The sequence below is a fragment of the Leucoraja erinacea genome, chromosome 14 (genome assembly GCF_028641065.1).
Source record: "Leucoraja erinacea ecotype New England chromosome 14, Leri_hhj_1, whole genome shotgun sequence".
Lineage (NCBI taxonomy): Eukaryota > Metazoa > Chordata > Chondrichthyes > Rajiformes > Rajidae > Leucoraja > Leucoraja erinaceus.
The window spans coordinates 46,595,330-46,614,546 of record NC_073390.1 but is presented as its reverse complement, the minus strand read 5'-3'; the positions used below and the strand labels follow the sequence as shown (position 1 = coordinate 46,614,546).

At 44.6% G+C, this 19,217-nt stretch overlaps 1 protein-coding gene across 2 annotated transcripts in view; it reads right to left on the bottom strand.

Moving 5' to 3' along the window:
* The window catches only part of si (sucrase-isomaltase (alpha-glucosidase)), a 194,663-nt gene that overhangs the window by 5,696 nt on the left and 169,750 nt on the right, over positions 1 to 19,217 (bottom strand). For both annotated transcript variants that reach the window (XM_055646336.1, XM_055646337.1), the window contains 6 exons: positions 16,221 to 16,369; positions 16,043 to 16,127; positions 15,893 to 15,949; positions 9,826 to 9,950; positions 7,961 to 8,049; positions 4,911 to 4,960 (listed from right to left, as the gene is read on the bottom strand). In XM_055646336.1, coding sequence (XP_055502311.1) covers positions 4,911 to 4,960; positions 7,961 to 8,049; positions 9,826 to 9,950; positions 15,893 to 15,949; positions 16,043 to 16,127; positions 16,221 to 16,369 — 555 coding nt within the window. The remainder of the gene's footprint in view (positions 1 to 4,910; positions 4,961 to 7,960; positions 8,050 to 9,825; positions 9,951 to 15,892; positions 15,950 to 16,042; positions 16,128 to 16,220; positions 16,370 to 19,217) is intronic.

Sequence of the window (19,217 nt, the reverse complement as noted above, 5' to 3'; positions counted from 1 at the left end):
CTCACTCCCAAACAAGGGACAACAGGTCAAAATAAGGGACACATTCCCTTGTGACAGGACGTTAACCAAGTCACCAAGTTCGTGCAATTTGTTGACTGACTTGGCCGTGAATGATGAGTTGGCCCGGGTGCTGGACTGCACACAGAGCTCAGCAGGCGGATCAGCTGAGGAGTTTTCACCTGGGCCGTACACGATGTCGGCGCCCCGTCCAACTCGTAAACTGATGATTGGCCATGGTGGTGGTGTCGGCGGTAAGCAAAGGTCTGAAAGTCAGACAGCTGGCCGGGCTGCCGACCGACGGGGCCACGGGCGAGGTGCTGCTGCTGCACTCTATAGGCTGCACTACATCCGGACGGTGAAGCGGGGCCGGACACGGCGCTCCGACCGGACAGTCCCCTCGACCCGAGTAGTAGCAGTCATATACGGGACAAGGGCGGTCCCGTACGGGACAAACCAATTTAGCCCAATATACAGGATGTCCCGGCTAATACAGGACAGTTGGCAACCTTGGTCGAGACCCATCTTCAGACTCTATAGTCTGAAATATACTTGTGAGCCTGAAAAAGTATCTCGACCCAAAATGTTACCTATTCCTTTTCTCCTTAGATGCTGCCTGACTTCCTGAGTTACTGCAGCATTTTGTTTCTGTCTACACTGTAAACCAGCATCTGCAGTTTCTTCCTACACATTATTGTACAGCAGTTAGACCAGCTCATGAAAGATTAGTCATTCAAGTTTTATACAATGTAACATCAAGATAAATTCATAAACTTATTTCCTGTGCTAAATTATACAATAGAGCTGAAATACACCAAGAAGCTAAATGGAACCAAGGATCAATAAATACTTTGGGACTAATTTCTACACATTCAGGGCAAAAAGATCACAATTAAGGTGACTGATTCCAATTATAGCCTTAACTGGTGTGCAAACATCAGAGAGTCAGGGCTACCATTGTGGTTCCATCTCTGTCACTCGGTCTTTGCTGTGCAGAAACACAATCTTGTAAAATGACACTATTTTGTAACATCAATAATGAGAGTTGTAAAGATACTAATAAAAATGTAGCCAGGTTGTAAGATTATTAGTGGGTGGCAGAGTGGGACAACTGGCAGGGCTGCTGTCTCATAAGGACAGAGACCTAGGTTAAACTTGTCCTGGTTTGAAGGCTTAGATGGGGCATATCAGTTGGTATGGACAAGTTGGGCCAGAGGACCTGTTACCGTGTTGTATGACTCTATATGACTTTAGAGTGTTTTCCTCCTTGAAGCCCATTCCCTGTTTTACCAAGGCTGTTCATCCCGCACCATTCAACAATAAACCTGAGCTGGAATTCAGTCTGGAATTTGTGGGCGGAAACCATCAAGTTTGGCTAGACATGAAAGGCTGGAGTAACTCAGCGGGACAGGCAGCATCTCTGCAGAGAAGGAATGGGCGACGTTTTGGGTCGAGGCCCTTCTTCAGGCCCATTTCTTCTCTCCGGAGAAGCTGCCTGTCCCGCTGAGTTACACTAGCTATGTCCTTTTCCCCTTCTCCCCATCCCCATATATTCCTTCCTCTGGCTTCATACGCTAGGCCTGTTCTGTCCTTATCTCGCACTTAGTGTCTTTTCATTCATAGCTATTCTAACCATCTGCCCAACAAAACTCCTCCTCACCTCCATCCACCTATCACTTGCCAGGCTTTGTCCTGCCCCCATCTCTCTTCCAGCTTTTCTCTCCATTGCTTCAATCAAACTGAAGAAGGGTCCCAACCTGAAACATTGCCTGCATTACCTTAGGCATTCAAGCAAAGAAATTCACTGTGACTTGTCACATGAGACAAGGTATTCAGTCAGTCATCATTCATTCATTTGGCCCATAGCCCTTGAAACCCTTCCTATCCATATTTTTTTTAACGTTATAAACATAGACATAGACATAGAAAATAGTTGCAGGAGGAGGCCATCCGGCCCTTCGAGCCAGCATCGCCATTCATTGTGATCATGGCTGATCGTCCCCAATCAATAACCCGTGCCTGCCTTCTCCCCATACCCCTTGATTCCACTAGTCATAATTGAATCCGCTTCTATAGCTTCCTCAGGCAGCTCGTTCCAGATACAAACTATCCTCCAAATGAAAAAGTTGCTGCTGTAGTCTTTCTGAAATCTTTTTTAATCTTATGCGCCTCTGTATGTTCACCCCTCAGCCTCCAAAGCAAGAAAAATCCCAGCCTGTCCAACCGCTCCCTATAACTCAAGCCCGCAAGCCCAGGCAACATCTTGGTGAATCTTTGCAGCAACTTAATATTTTCCAACCTAATGACATCCTTCCTATAGCTGAGCAAACAGAACGGCCCACAGCGCTCCAAGCGTGGCCTCGCCCAATGACTTATGCAGCTGCATCATGATGTCCCAACGTTTGTACTCAAAGCAACTCAAATAGGTGACATTTAGAGTCGAGACCTTCCTTCGGACTGAGACAAGGGAGGGGGAAACTAGGGATATGGAAAGGCAAGGTGTGAAAGTAACAGGTCAAAGCAAGCGATGATTAAGGAAATGTAAAATGGTTCATTGTTGGCAGAGGGGAAGGATACTCGTGTATCCTAATGATGCATACAAAAATGAAAAATGGATACACATCTAGATGTGCTACAAGGAAGGGGGGGAAGATCATGTGTGTGTGTGTGTGTATGTGTGCGCGCAAAGAACATTAGAGAACATTAGTACTTAATAACCATATAACAATTACATTACGGAAACAGGCCATCTCGGCCCTACAAATCCGTGCCGAACAACTTTTTTTCCCTTAGTCCCACCTGCCTGCACTCATACCATAACCCTCCATTCCCTTCTCATCCATATGCCTATCCAATTTATTTTTAAATGATACCAACGAACCTGCCTCCACCACTTCCACTGGAAGCTCATTCCACACCGCTACCACTCTCTGAGTAAAGAAGTTCCCCCTCATGTTACCCCTAAACTTCTGTCCCTTAATTCTCAAGTCATGTCCTCTTGTTTGAATCTTCCCTATTCTCAAAGGGAAAAGCTGGTCCACATCAACTCTGTCTATCCCTCTCATCATTTTAAAGACCTCTATCAAGTCCCCCCCTTAACCTTCTGCGCTCCAGAGAATAAAGACCTAACTTATTCAACCTTTCTCTGTAACTTAGTTGTTGAAACCCAGGCAACATTCTAGTAAATCTCCTCTGTACTCTCTCTATTTTGTTGACATCCTTCCTATAATTGGGCGACCAAAATTGTACACCATACTCCAGATTTGGTCTCACCAATGCCTTGTACAATTTTAACATTACATTCCAGCTTCTATACTCAATGCTCTGATTTATAAAGGCTAGCATACCAAAAGCTTTCTTTACCACCCTATCTATATGAGATTCCACCTTCAAGGAACTATGCACGGTTATTCCCAGATCCCTCTGTTCAACTGTATTCTTCAATTCCCTACCATTTACCATGTACGTCCTATTTTGATTTGTCCTGCCAAGGTGTAGCACCTCACATTTATCAGCATTAAACTCCAACTGCCATCTTTCAGCCCATTCTTCCAAATGGCCTAAATCACTCTGTAGACTTTGGAAATCCTCTTCATTATCCACAACACCCCCAATCTTGGTATCATCTGTATACTTACTAATCCAATTTACCACACCTTCATCCAGATCATTGATGTACATGACAAACAACAAAGGACCCAACACCGATCCCTGAGGCACCCCACTAGTCACCTGCCTCCAAACCGACAAACAACCATCCACCATTACCCTCTGGCTTCTCCCATTCAGCCACTGTTGAATCCATCTTGCTACTCCTACATTTATACCCACCAGTTGAACCTTCTTAACCAACCTTCCATGAGGAACCTTGTCAAAGGCCTTACTAAAGTCCATATAGACAACATCCACTGCTTTACCCTCGTCAATTTCCCTAGTAACCTCTTCAAAAAAATTCAAGAAGATTAGTCAAACGTGACCTTCCAGGCACAAATCCATGCTGACTGTTCCTAATCAGACCCTGTTTATCCAGATGCTTATATATATTATCTCTAAGTATCTTTTCCATTAATTTGCCCACCACTGAAGTCAAAATAACAGGCCTATAATTGCTAGGTTTACTCTTAGAACCCTTTTTAAACAATGGAACAACATGCGCAGTACGCCAATCCTCGGGGACTATTCCCATTTCTAATGACATTTGAAATATTTCTGTCATAGCCCCGGCTATTTCTACACTAAATATTTTCACAAACTTGAAAGCAAATAAGTTATGCCATTGTGAAGCTATTTTTTTTTTTTTCATGATACTTTAGGTAATTCATCTAACGTAAATGATTTGTACATGTACATTTTTTTAATGATTACCTAGACGATGTAATTCATACAACTAATGATGTGAAGTATAATTATTTCTTGTAATTTTGTGGGGAAAAAAGGAATTTTATGAAACCTGGAGCAATTCTATATAAAATAATGTGACAAATGTTAGGTTAGAAATTATTGTGAATCCCTTTAAACCGGGTTCTCGAAGCCAATGAGCAAGAGCTATATTCATCTTGTATACACCGTGGAGTTGCTGCCTTACAGCGCCAGAGACCCGGGTCCGATCCTGACTACGGATGCCTGTCTGTATGGCGTTTGTACGCTCTCCCCATGACCTGCGTGAATTTCCTCCGAGATCTTTGGTTTCCTCCCACATTCCAAAGACGTAGATTAATTGTCTTGGTAAAAATTCAAAAATTGTCCCTCGTGTAGGATGGTGTTAATGTGCAGGGATCGCTGGTCTGCGCGGACTCGGCGGGCCGAAGGGCCTGTTCCTGCGCTGTACCTTAAAGTATAACAAAACAGACTCTACTTCAGCCCATTGAGACAGCGCCTGCCGGGTGTACTGAAAGACATTTCATGGCACATACCTGATTAACAGTGAATTCAGCCAGTAAGTACTCTCCCCTTTCAATGGTATCTGCAATGTAGAAGTAAAAATATTGACAAAAGTGCAATCAATGGAACTTCAGAGGTTTATGAGAATTATAAACCACAAATGACAGGCGCTCGCCTGATCATCTTTGAGATTCAGAGATTCTCATACGTTATAAAGTTATTTGGCGTAACTGCGGCAACTTCAATAATACATCAGCGTGCGGTATGCTGCAGATTATATCTAAACAATGACAGTGAGCTACTGCCCTTCCCTCACAAGCATGAAGGAGCCATTATTCACACGCTCAGCAGTCGGCAGTGAGTTATGATGGCTTTCTTCAGGTGAAGGAGCGTCTGCGAACACTGAGAGATCTGACAGAAATAAAATAATCTCTGCAGAACTTGCCCGGTTCGAAGGTGTCGTGGAGCAGGTTGCTCTGTTGCCAAATCTATGTAAAAGTTGATGACTTGCCCTGTTAAATGATTAGTGCCCACGGTAATAATCTTCGGCAGGGCTCGTTCTAGTACCCGTGCGATCATTGCATATCGTTCAATGGACTCTAAAACTATGATTGATCTTATGATGGCATTTGGGGTGGCACGGTGGTGCAGTGGTAGAGTTGCTGCCTTACAGAGCCCAGAGACACGGGTTCGATCCCGACTATGAATGCTGTCTGTATGGAGTTTATACATTATCCCCATGACCTGTGTGAGTTTTCTCCGGGATCTATAGTTTCATCCCATACTCCAAAGGCGTACAGGTTTGTAGGTTAAATGCTTTGGTAAAATTGTAAATTGTCCCTAGTGTGTGTAAGATAGTGTAAGTGTGCCGGGATCCCTAGTCGGCACAGACTCGGTGGGCCGAAGGGCCTGTTTCCGCGTTGTATCTCCAAACTAAAAGACTTGCATGTTTTCATCACTTTGTATTTCATCGCACTGTTAAATGATTAGTGCCCATGATAATCATCTCCGGCAGGGCTCATCCATGTACCCGTGCGATCATCGCATATAGTTCAATGAACGATACAACGGTGAACGACCTTATGGTGAGGTGTGGCATCAATGAGCAACAGCAAAGTTGAAGTTGTTGTGAAACAGGGAGAACAGACGTGATTTAATGTTACAGCTCGGGTCCAGCAAACTGAATGGGTATCGACATAAAATACACACACACACACAGTTGGAACCAAGCTAAAGTCACAGAAGTGTGATGTACCCATGGAAAGTAACTGATCGCATTAAGTAATTGAGCTTTGGAGAAAACTCACTCGGGTGGTACACACAAATATTGTGCTGCACAGGAAGTTACTACCCATTTTTTAAATCTGAACGCAATGTCATTTTTTTTACCCACACTCTCTCCGTCACAAGCGCTCTCTCACACACACTCAGAGTGCTATTATGTCGACTGTTTTCAGCTGCTGGGGGTTATTTCTAAGGTGAGCTGCCAAACATAAACACCGTAAATGCCTTTTATGTTCCCAGACGGGATATTAGACGGCAGTCGGTCTATCAATTATATCTCGCATCCAGAAGTGTCACAACTTCTCATGTTACTAATCCATAACCTCTACTGTTAAATGGGCATTGGTGTCATTTGAGATGGTATTTCGTGTCAGTGGCAGCTGTCAATATTTATTTTTGGGCCACCAATGAAGACATGCTGTTACTTGAGGATCTTATCCCTGTGGAATTAAAAAAAATTGCAAGATATCTTCTGGGAAGAAAAATAAATTCGAGCATAGACCCATGGAACAGTACAACCCAAGAACAGGCCCTTCAGCCGACATTGTCGGTGCCAAACATAACATTAAGTTCAACTAACCTCTGCCTGCACATAATCCATATCCTCCCCCATCTCTCTACATCCAGTTAATTATCTAAAAGCTTCTTAAACACCACAACCCAATCTACCTCGACCACCATCCCTGGCAGTGCGTTCCAGGCACCCACCAACCTCTGTGTTTGAAACAGCCCCCCCCCTCCCCCACCGTATCTCCTTTAAACTTCCCTCTACTCTCCGTAATCTATGTTCTCTATTCTTTAGCATTTCTATCCTGGAACATTTGTACCCTATATGTGCCTTTCATCATTTTATATACTATCAGGTTATAGAAACATAGAAATAGAAACATAGAAAATAGGTGCAGGCCCTTCGAGCCTGCACCGCCATTCAATATGATCATGGCTGATCATCCAACTCAGTATCCCGTACCTGCCTTCTCTCCCTACCCCCTGAACCCCTTAGCCACAAGGGCCGCATCTAGCTCCCTCTTAAATATAGCCAATGAACTGGCCTCGACTACCCTCTGTGGCAGAGAGTTCCAGAGATTCACCACTCTCTGTGTGAAAAAAAGTTCTTCTCATCTCGGTTTTAAAGGATTTCCTCCTTATCCTTAAGGTCTCTCCTCAACCGCTGATGCTCCAGAAAAAAGCAATTCAAGGTAGACCATGAGATAGAGGAGCAGAATTAGGCCATTCGAGCCACAGAATCTGCTCCGCCATTCAATCGCCTCTGATGTATTGCTCCCTCTCAACCCCATTCTCCTGCCTTCTACCCATAATCTTTGACGCCGTTACTAATCAAGAACCCATCGATGTATAGGAAGGAACGGCAGATGCCGGTTTATACCAAAGATAAACACAAAGCTCTGGAGTAACTTAGCGGGGCAGGCAGCATCTATGGAGAAAAGGAATAGGTGATGTTTTCGGGTCGGACCCCTTCTTCAGACAGATACGATGGCATTCAAGAGGCTTTTAGATAGACCTGGATATGGATATTGGGCAGGCAGAGGAGATTAGTCTAACTTGGCATCATGTTCGGCATGGACATTGTGGGCCGAAGGGCCTGTGTCACTGCTCTACTATTTTACAAGATGCTCTGCATTGCATTGGAGAATACTGCTGTGCACAGACTAGTTGGAAAGCCATCCTTATCCAAGACCCATTGGCAGTGATCTTTGGTCAATGGGAGCCCTGCCTGACCATCTTCCACAGTAGATTAGCCAAAGTATTTAGAATAAAGAATTAAAAGCTGTCGTACCAATGCTCTGACCATCATCCCAGAAAAGTTGTCCTTTGGCAGCATTGTTGTCATTCATAGCAACTACTAATCCCAGGTAGTTCTTCCGACTGGAAAGATATTAGAATTTTTGTTTTAGTTTTGACTGCAATTTCAAGACATCCGTAAAGATCAGTAACTAGCAAACAAATTATCAGAACATCCTTCAAAGTGCATTAATTCCAACTAAATCTCCATCCACATTTATGAAGTACCATTGTCTCTAAAGTACGTTAGTTTTGTTGCATGCATTTACTCATTTGCAGATCCATGGTCACAGTATTTTAAAAATAAATGGATTCAAATGCTCTAGAAAGGGTGGAGAGGAGAACCGCCTGGATTTTGCCTGGCGTGGAGGGTCTCAGTGACGAGGTTATACAGTATTTATCCCACCGTTACCTGTAATGTGTGCTGGTCCCGACCACGGGGAGAAATGGAGGAGGACTGGCCAATTTCTGTGCCTTCCACCACAGCGATGAATGCTGTGGTGGATGTTTGTGTAACATTTTTTATTGTGTATTGTGTGTTCTTTCTCATTGTACCGCCGCTGGCAAATTCATTTCCCTTGCACTTTATGTGCAATGTGACGAATAAAACCGTATTGTACTGTATTTACTTTTGTGGGGAAGAGAAGGCGGAGTGGAACCTGATGGAAGCGTGCACAAATATGAGGGATCTCGATAGGGGAGGGCAGCCATGATCCTCTCTCCCCGCCAGCAGAGTTGTCTCTAGCCAGAGGGCAACGGTTTCAGGAAAGGAGGACGAGGTTCGGAGGCGATAGAAGAAGAGTTTTTTTTTTCACACAGAAGATGGTTGGAGTTTGAAATGCATTGCCCAAGCGAATGATGGCGGATGGGCATCTCATAACATTTAAGAAGTCACTCGATGTGCACTGGAATAGCCAAGGCAGAGAAGGCAATGAACCAAACGCTGATAGATTTGCTTATTTAATAAAGGGCTGTACAGTGGCCTCGCTGCCTTACAGGGCCGGAGACCCGGGTCCAATCCTGGCTTTGTACGTTCTTCCTGTGACCCTGTGGGTTTTCTCCAGGTGCTCCGGTTTCCTCCCATGTTTCTAAGACGTGTGGGTTTATAGGTTCATTGACTTCCGTCAATTGCCGTCAAGATGATAAAGTGGGATGACGTGGAACTAGTATACGGATGATCGGTGGTCGGTGTGGACTCCTCTAAACTCTGAACAAAAGGAAATTAGCATAGATAGGAACTTGATGGTTGGCATGCGCATGATGGGATGAAGGGGGTTTATCTGTGCGCTATGATTCCATGATGGTTCTTCATAAAACGCACTCGAGAATGATCCCGTGAATGAGTGCGTTAACATATGATGAGCTTTGACGGCACTGGGCCTGTACACGCTGGAGTTTAGAAGGATTCAAGGGGGCCTCATTGAAATTTACCAAATAGTGGAAGGCCTGGATTGAGTGAATGTGGAGTGGAAGTATCCACCAGAGGGAGAGTCTAGGACAAAGAGGGCACAGCCTCAGAATAAAAGGAAGTACATTTAGAAAGGAGATGAGGAGGAATTTTTTCAGAGGGGGTGGTGAATCTGTGGAGGCCAAGTCAATGGATGTTTTTATGGCAGAGATATAGATAGATTCTTGATCAGTATGGGCGTCAGGGTTATGGTGAGAAGGCAGGAGAATGGGGTTGAAAGGGAAAGATAGATCAGCCATGATTGAATGACAGAGTAGGCTTGATGGGCCGAATGTCCTAATTCCAATTACTTGAGAAGAAACTTTGTTGAAGATGTATCCTTGGAAAATTATCTGAAACATTTTTTGCATATTTAGTCACTTATTATATTATCCCGTAATTCCCACTGTTACCTGTAATGTGTGCTGATCCCGTGTTCTTGCCAGGGAATAATGTAGCCTCCTCGGACATGAACGTTGATGTGATCAAGCGGTGTCAACATCTGGATCCAACTCAGTCTTTTGAAAAGTCTTTCACCCTTTAGAAAATAAGTATGATTAATAACCATGATGGGGTGGCACAGTGGTAGAGTTGCTGCCTTAACAGCACCAGAGACCCGGGTTCAAATCTGACTACGGGTGCTGTCTGCACGCAGTTTATACGTTCTCCCCGTGACCTGGGTGGGTTTTCTCCAAGATCTTCAGTTTCCTCCCACACTCCAAAGGCGTACAGGTGTGTAGGTTAATTGGCTTGATGTAAATGTAAATTGTCCCTATGGTATGTACGATAGTGATAGTGTGCGGGGATCGCTGGTCGGCGTGGACTTGGTGGGCCGAAGGGCCTGTTTTCACGCTGTATTTTTAAACAACACTAAATAGCTATTTGTTACTGTGAAAGGCACTAATAATTATCCTGAACATGGTTATTTATTGAACATCGGTTTTTGCTTCTGATTTCCTGATCCTATTAGACGGGTGCAAATTTGATTGCAATACCTTTAGTTTGGGGCACTGGTATAAACAAGCTGTTGAGCCTGAAGACTAAAGCCCAATCATGCTCTGCTCACTAAAAACAGCAAGCCGAAAGGTATTGATCGATGGTGGTAATGCATATTGTGGGGAAATAGACGTGATGGTTCTTACACTGTGCATGCGGCAATCAATTTTTGATGGGGCAATCAATTTTTAATTCCAGTCAATATTGTATAGTTACATTTGGTATTAGTAGCTTTAGCTGCTTACAATTTCTTAGTTTCATTAAATTCCAAACCGGAACGTTGCCTATCCATGTCCTCCAGAGATGCTACCTGACCCGTTGAGTTACTCCAGCACTTTGTTTTTTGCTCAAGATTTCAGCATCCTTGTGTCACTATTTTCCAATGAGGCAGCTCTTAAACCAACCTGGCCAACACTAATTCTACCTCCACAGTAGGACTCTATGGTCCACCTCTTGATTTTATACTTGTATATTTGCACTAACGTCTTGTTTTAGTGCAGTCTTTTTTCCTTCAGAAATGTTATGTCTGATTTAGACAATAGGTGCAGGAGTAGGCCATTTGGCCCTTCGAGCCAGCACCGCCATTCAATGTGATCATTGCTGATCATCCCCAATCAGTACCCCATTCCTGCCTTCTCCCCATATTCTCTGACTCTGCTACTTTTAAGAGCCCTGTGTGTGATTTAAATAAATAAATAAATAAAATCAATTGTTGGCACCCAACTTCGACTGAGGAGTGGGGGGGATGTGGTGGCAAGCTCCCGCCGGTAGTATTGGGGGAGTTTTCCGGGGTAACATGTGCCTCTAGTTCAGCTCCCACAGTGCAGCTCCGGGAAATAGTCGTGTGTGATTTATGTATAATTTCTCTCTCTGTGTTTGTCTGAGTCTATGCAAGCAAGATTTTATATTCAGTTTAGTTTATTGTCACGTGTGCCGAGGTGCAGTGGAAAGCTTTTGTTGCGAACTAACCAGCCAGCGGAAAGACAAATACATGATTACAATCCAGCCATTTACAGCGTACGGATACATGATATGGGAATAACATTTAGTGCAAGGTAACGCCAGTAAAGACCAATCCGAGGGTCCCTGATGAGGAAGATAGTAGTTCAGGACTGCTCTCTAGTTGTGGTAGGATGATTCAGTTGCCTGATAACAGCTGAGAAGAAACTGCCCCTGAATCTGGAGGTGTGCGTTTTTCACACTTCTATACCTTTTGCTTGATGGGATAGAGAAGAAGAGGGAGTGGCCCGGGTGTGGGTGCTATGCAGGGGATAGTGTACTATATTGTACCTGTACATCACTGTATTTGGGCATAGTAACATTAAATTCAACGACTTGAAATTACATCATAATTGGTGGGTAGTAGCTGTATAGATGTTGAGGTAATCTCTGTATATTTGATTCATAAGATCATAATTGATAGGAGCAAAATTAGGCCATTCAGCCCATCAAGTCTACTCCACCATTCGGTTACGGCTGATCTGCTTCTCCCTCCTAACTCCATTCTCCTGCCTTCTCCCCACAGCCCCTGACACCCGTACTAATCAAGATTATGTCATCAGTCCACAGGTTAGCAACCTTTGCCATCAACATTAGGACTGAGTCCAGCACAGAATATAGGAACAAGATAAAATTGTGCCATTTCAAGCCAGTTTTCAACAAAACAAGTGTTCAAAAGGAAATATAGTTGGGGACTATTTAATACTGAAAGATAAAAGTAATTGAGAAAATAATGGCTGTAAACAATTACTGCATTGAAGCTCGAAGAACAGAACCCCAAGGCTCAATTTTGTAATTCCATGAAAATGCTGGTAGATGAATGAATCGAAAATGATCAACAGCATAGGAATTAGAATAAAGACCTAATAAATATGTACATGGCCATGTCTAGCAATTGTCTGGCATAGACTATATGGTTAATGGCAAAAAGAACATTATCATTTATCAAGATGTAGCTTTGATGAGCAGCGGTGATCATGAAAGTACTGGATGTACCAGCGCTCATTTATCTGGGGCAAGAAAGATGTTGGAAAGATTCTAGAGATTTTTTAAAGAAATAGTTTCTTGTGTATGGGCTCCCTTCTCCCCATTATAGCTGGAGCAAATCTTATTCTAAAGGAAATTTCCTTTATCCAAATGGCAATAAGGCTGACCTGTAACCATTTCCCTCCCAACAAGTTCTCTTGAAGAGTAAACATTTGCTATTCCAATCTTTGACACAATCAAATGTGATATTGAAGGTGGAAACATTGAAATTTCCAATTATGGAAAAACTCCTCCCACCCACCCACCAACCTTTTCTCTCCTCTCTCTGCACTTCCCCCAGGTACACACCCAACTATCAGTCACCCGATGATCGTCTCCGACTCTCCCACCCACTTTCCTCTCCACCCACTCCACCATCACCTAACACCCATATCCCTTCCCCAAGCTTAACATTTCTCTCCTGATCTAACAACCTTTTGAGTCCTTTTTTTTTTAACCTCTAGCCTCTACCAATCAAGCCTGTCACTTGTACCCTTATCCCTTGCCAGGTTTTGTCCCCCCCCCCCCCCCGACTATAATCAGTCTGAAGAAAGACTTAAAATGTTGCTTGTCCACGTTCTCCAGAGCTGCTGCCTATCCCGTTAAGTTACGTTTTGTGTCTATATTTGGTGTAAACCAGCATCTGCAGTTACTTCTACTACACTTATCACTTGCCAAGCTTTGTCCCGCCCCCATCTCTTTTCCAGCCTTCCTCAAAAGGCACCTTGTATCCCACCCACTCCCCAGCACCCAAACCAACAAGTCTGTGGAATTCTCTGCCTTGGGAGGCCGGTTCTCTGGATACTTTCAAGAGAGAGCTAGATTGGGCTCTTAAAGATAGCGGAGTCAGGGGATATGGGGAGAAGGCAGGAACAGGGTACTGATTGGGGATGATCAGCCATGATCACATTGAATGGCAGTGCTGGCACGAAGGGCCGAATGGCCTACTGCACCTATTGTCTATTGTTTCTGTCTTTCATCATTCAAGGGTTAAAATAATAATAATACATTTTATTTATAGGCGCCTTTCAAGAGTCTCAAGGACACCTTACAAAAATTTAGCAGGTAGAGGAAAAACATGTAAGGGGAATGAAATAAATAGTAGAGACATGACTAGTACACAAACTAAAGACAGAATGCAATACAAAACACAGTTAATGCACAGATGAAAAGGGAGGGGGACGTGGGGCTAAGGATAGGCAGAGGTGAAGAGATACTCCAGTGTGAGCAGAAATTCAAGTGAAAAACACCGCCCATTAAAACATCAATAACTTTAGAGTGTATTGGAATTTTTGTAGAATTTCTATATAAATATTGAACTATGTCAGAAAGTCTAAATGTACTGTGTCAGGGTCAAGCTGCTTTAAGCAAGTTAACCATGGAAAAATATGTCTTGCAAATGCAGTCAGCCCTCTAGTCATTAACTGTTTGGATGTTATTGTAGGAAGGAACTGCAGTTGCTAGTTTACACTGAAGATTGGCACAAAATGCTGGAGTTACTCAGCTGGACGGGCAGTATATCTGGGTGGGGTTTTGGGTTGAGACCCTTCTTCACATTGAGTCAGGGGGGAGGGAGACACAGAGATGTGTACGCCTCGTTGTCACCTTCCCCTCAGCTAATAGTGATCCATTCTACATTTCCCTTGATCGTCGTCCCATTAAATCTCTCGTTTTCACACCTTACCCTTCCATATCTCTGTCATCCTCTCCCCTGAATCTCAGTCTGAAGAAAGGGTCTCATAGAAACATAGAAACATAGAAAATTAGGTGCAGGAGTAGGCCATTCAGCCCTTCAAGCCTGCACCGCCATTCAATATGATCATGGCTGATCATCCAACTCAGTATCCCGCACCTGCCTTCTCTCCATACCCCCTGATCCCCTTGGCCACAAGGGCCACATCTAACTCCCTCTTAAATATAGCCAATGAACTGGCCTCAACTACCCTCTGTGGCAGAGAGTTCCAGAGATTCACCACTCTCTGTGTAAAAAAAGTTCTTCTCATCTCGGTTTTAAAGGATTTCCCCCTTATCCTTAAGCTGTGACCCCTTGTCCTGGACTTCCCCAACATCAGGAACAATGCACCTAGCCTGTCCAACCCCTGAAATGTCACCCATTTCTCCTCTCCAGATATGTTGCCTGTCCTGCTGAGTTGCTCCAGCATTCTGTGTCTAATAATTGTTTGAATCTCACTTCATTGCATCATCTCCCAAAGGGATGAGTACATTCTTTGCACCACTCCAATGTACACGTTTATAGGTTAATTGGCTTGTTAAATATGCAGGGATCGCTGGTCGGCATGGACCTGGTGGGCCGAAGGGCCTGTTTCCGCGTTGTATCTCCAAAACTAAAAACTAAGTTGCATATTATACCATAGAACACTTTGATGTTTTATGATCTAAACTTTTTGAAAGTTATTTTCCAAAGTTTACTCCTTATCCATAACAAAGTGTAATGTTGTGGAGCGCAAAATGGAGGAGGAACTCAGTGGGTCAGGCAGCATCTGGAGAGGGAATGGACCTGCGACGTTTCGGGTTGGGACTCTTCCTCAGACTGATCAATGAATTGGATTGAATAAGACATTCTCAGACCATAACCCTCTTCATTAACATTTGATTGTTTTCCTCATTATTGTTGAAGTCTAAATCCTCATTCATAGAAGAAGAATTAGGCCATTCGGCCCATCAAGTCTGCTCTGCCATTCAATCATGGCTGATATATCTTTCCCTCACAACCGAATTCTCCTGCACCTAATCTTTGACCCCCCCCCCGTACTAACCAAGAACCTGTCAATCTCTGCTTTAAAAATTCTCACGGACTTGGCCTCCACCGCTGTCTGTGGCAATGAATTTCACCACTCTCTGGCTAAATAAATTCCCCCTCAACTCCTTTCCAATGTCATAGTCACAGATACAGCGTGGAAACAGACTCTTTTACCCATCTTGCCCACACTGGCCAACAATGTCCCAGCTACAATAGTCCCCACAGCATGCGTTTGGCCCATATCCATCCAAACCTATCCTATCCATGTACCTGTCTAACTGTTCCTGAATGTTGGGATAGTCCCAGCCTCAACTACCTCCTCTGATAGCTTGTCCCATACAGCCACCACCGTGTGTGTGGAAAAGGTTACCCCTCAGATTCTTATTAAATCTTTTGCCCCTTCACCTTAAACCTCTGGTCCTCGATTCGCCTACACTGGGCAAGAGACCCTGTGCATTTACCTGATCTATTCCTCTTATGATCTTGTACACCTCTACAAGATCACGCCCCTCATCCTCCTGCCCTCCAAGGAATGCAAGTAATGTGAAGTAACTTATTTCTTCTTCTTGCGTATGGCGTGCACAGCCTAAAGTTGGCGGACAACTTGTTCTATTTGATTGTGCACGCCGGGTTGATTGCATTCGTCGAAACAGGGCGGACCACGTGAAGGTTGCAACCTCCCACCCCCAGTAACTTACTGTGAACCAGTCATACCAGCGAGAGTCTGGGATATAGGCACGCACGGTGGTTACTCCCTGAAACAAAACACACAGGAAAAATATCAACAATGTGCGTGATTAAAAATGGTGAATTGGTAAGTGCACAATAAAACTAATATAGATGACTACCTCGTCTAACGCAGGAGTAATCATTAATGCTGCACCCCAGAGAAATTGTCGATCTATTCCCCACGTTGCTTTATCCTCAAAAAACCTACATAAATAGACACAACAGCATCTTAGAATCATGGTAAACGTGAGCTATTTTCCAAACAATGGGGACTAGATTATTTTAGAGTTGACGTACTCGTGAAGCAGTGGTCTCACGACTGTGCTCCCACCAACATGAGCTTGATACATGAGTGTGTAGAGATACGGCAACAACTTGTAGCGTGTTTGTAGAATATTCCTTGTGATGTTCTGGAACGTTTCATTCCAGGCCACAGGATCTTGTCTCTGAAAAACAAAGATAGTCACTGCATTAACGCACAGAGTTTACAGCCCTAATGTTTAACAAGGAACTGCAGATGCTGGAAAATCGAAGGTAGACAAAAAAATGCTGGAGAAACTCAGCGGGTGAGGCAGATTCTATGGAGCGAAGGAAATAGGCCACCCTTACTTCAAAAGGGTCTCGACTCGAAACGCCAGCCTATTCCCTTCGCTCCAAGCCAGTTTAAAGCCCTGTCCCACTGTACGAGTTCATTCAAGAGTTCTCCTGCGTTTGCCCTGATTCGAACTCGGAGATTTACGGTAACGGCCGCTCATCGGTACTTGGGGCTCTCGTGGACATTTTTCAACATGCTGAAAAATCTTCACGAGTCTTCCCGAGCTTACTGCATTTCCCGAGTACCTGCCGTTAGCGTTATGAGCCGCAAAAACACGTCCCCGAGCTCCGACGTACCCGCTACCCTGCTTACCACGAGTTTGATGGGTTTTTTAAACTCGGGAGAGCTCTTGAATGAACTCGTACAATGGGACAGGGCTATTAGTGTATTGTCGCAGGTAGAGTGAACAGCTTTACTTTGTGTAGGGAGGAGCTGCAGATGCTGGTTTAAACTGAAGGCAGACACAAAAGGCTGGAGTAACTCAGCGGGTCAGGCAGCATCTCTGGAGAAAAGGAATAGGTGATGTTTCAGGTCTGAAGGAGGGTCTCGACCAGAAACGTCACCTATTCTTTTTCTCCAGGAGTGCTGCCTGACCCGCTGAGTTACTCCAGCACTTTGTGTCAGTCGATAGCCTTACTTTATTCAGCTCTATTATCTTAATCTCTCTTCTGGGAATCGTTAGCATGCAACAAAAGCTTTCCGCTGTACCCCAGTATAAGTGACAATAAACTAAACTGAACTAAATTTATAGGAATTGTCTTGTTCCCTTTTGCCATCCCTGGGGGAATGGAATAAACGCATCTCTGAGTTCTGCATTTGCCACCTTGGTGTGTGCATTGATTTCACAGATACAAGATATAATGTGGAAACAAAAAAAGTACAATTGGATCATCCATTTGGAAATGTTGCAAGTATTGGTCAGAATTTTACCAGGGTCTGTGTTTTCCATACCTTTTTGAAGAGCTGTGGATAAGATAGAAATAGTAATGCCCGTCCCACTTAGGAAACCTCTGGAGACTTTGAGCCCCACCCAAGGTTTCTGTGCGGTTCCCGGAGGTTCCCGGAGGTTTTTGTCAGTCTCCCTACCTGCTTCCACTCCCTGCAACCTCCGGCAACCACCTGCAACCTCCGGGAACCTCACGGAAACCTTGGGTGGGGCGCAAAGTCTCCAGAGGTTTCCGTTCAGGTTTCCTAAGTGGGGCAGGGGCATAAGGGTGGCACAGCGGTGCCATAGTAGAACTGCTGCCCCACAGCGCCAGAGAACTGTGTCCGATCCTGAACTCATGACCACCGCTACATGGGTGGAGTTTGCATGTTCTCCCTGTGACCGCGCGGGTTTCCTGCAGGCGCCCCGGTTTCCTCCCACATCCCAAAAGATGTGCGGGTTTGTAGGTTAATATGTCTCTATAAATTGCCCCCTAATGGGTAGTGGATGAGAAAGTGGGAGAGCATAGAGCTAGCGTGAACAGGGGATGGGTGGATTCTGTGTGCCCATGCTGTATCTTTCAATAAAATGATACTCCTGTCCAAGGACCTTATAGGGAGTCACATCCACGTTTCAATGTCATCGGTGGTCTGGAGAAGCCCAGTAAGATCATAATATGTCCACATTGGGGGTCGACTGCATAGAGAGGCATGCTGTTCGTACAATACTAATGAGGTACTTCTGAAGCGCAATTATTTTTGCCAACAAAGCAATAATTTGAATACCTCCAGGCCCCAGATACGCTAATGATGTTAATCTGATTGCAGGTGGTGTCAGTGTAGATGTTGCGGCTTGGCAGTATATTAAGGAGAGCTCGCTCGCTCGCCTGTTGTTTTACATGTTGCCATCTGCTAATTTTCACCTACTCCAGAGAAAAGGCACATTTCCCATTCTATCGAGACACGAAGGTGGCGCAGCGGTAGAGTTGCTGCCTTACAGCGCCAGAGACCGTGGTTCCACCCTGACTACGGGCGTTGTCTGTATATTCTCCCTGTGACCAGCGTGGGTTTTCCCTGGTGCTCTGGTTTCCTCCCACACACCAAAGGCCTGCAGGTTTGTAGGTTTGGTATAATTGTAAATTGTCCCTCGTGTGTGTGTGTGGGATGGTGTTAGGGCGCGGGGATCGCAGGTTGGCGCGGACTGGATGGGCCAAACGGCCTGTTTCCGCACTGTATCTCTAAACTAAACTACAGATGCAGAATATTGTGCAGAACACAGTGCTAGAGTAACTCAGCGGGCCAGGCAGCATCTCTGGAGACCTAGATAGTAGAGGTTTCGGGCCAGGACCCTTCTTCAGACTTTGTTTAAGAAGGAACTGCAGATGCTGGAGAATCGAAGGTTACACAAAAAAGCTGTAGAAACTCAGCGGGTGCAGCAGCATCTATGGAGCGAAGGAAATTGCCTATTTCCTTCGCTCCATAGATGCTGCTGCACCCTTCTTCAGACTGTTTGTAATAGGGAGTCTGAGCAAAGGTCCCGACCAAAAACGTCACCCATCTATGACCTGCAGAGATGCAGCCTGACCCACTGAGTTACTCCAGAACTCGATCCTAATTTAATATCTTGTGTTTATGTTCATAAGTACATATGTGGTAGGTGCAGAATTTGGCTATTTGACCCATCGAGTCTACTCCGCCATTCAATCATGGCTGATCTATCTTTCCCTATCAACCCCATTCTCCTGCCTTTTCCCCATAACCCCTGACACACGAGC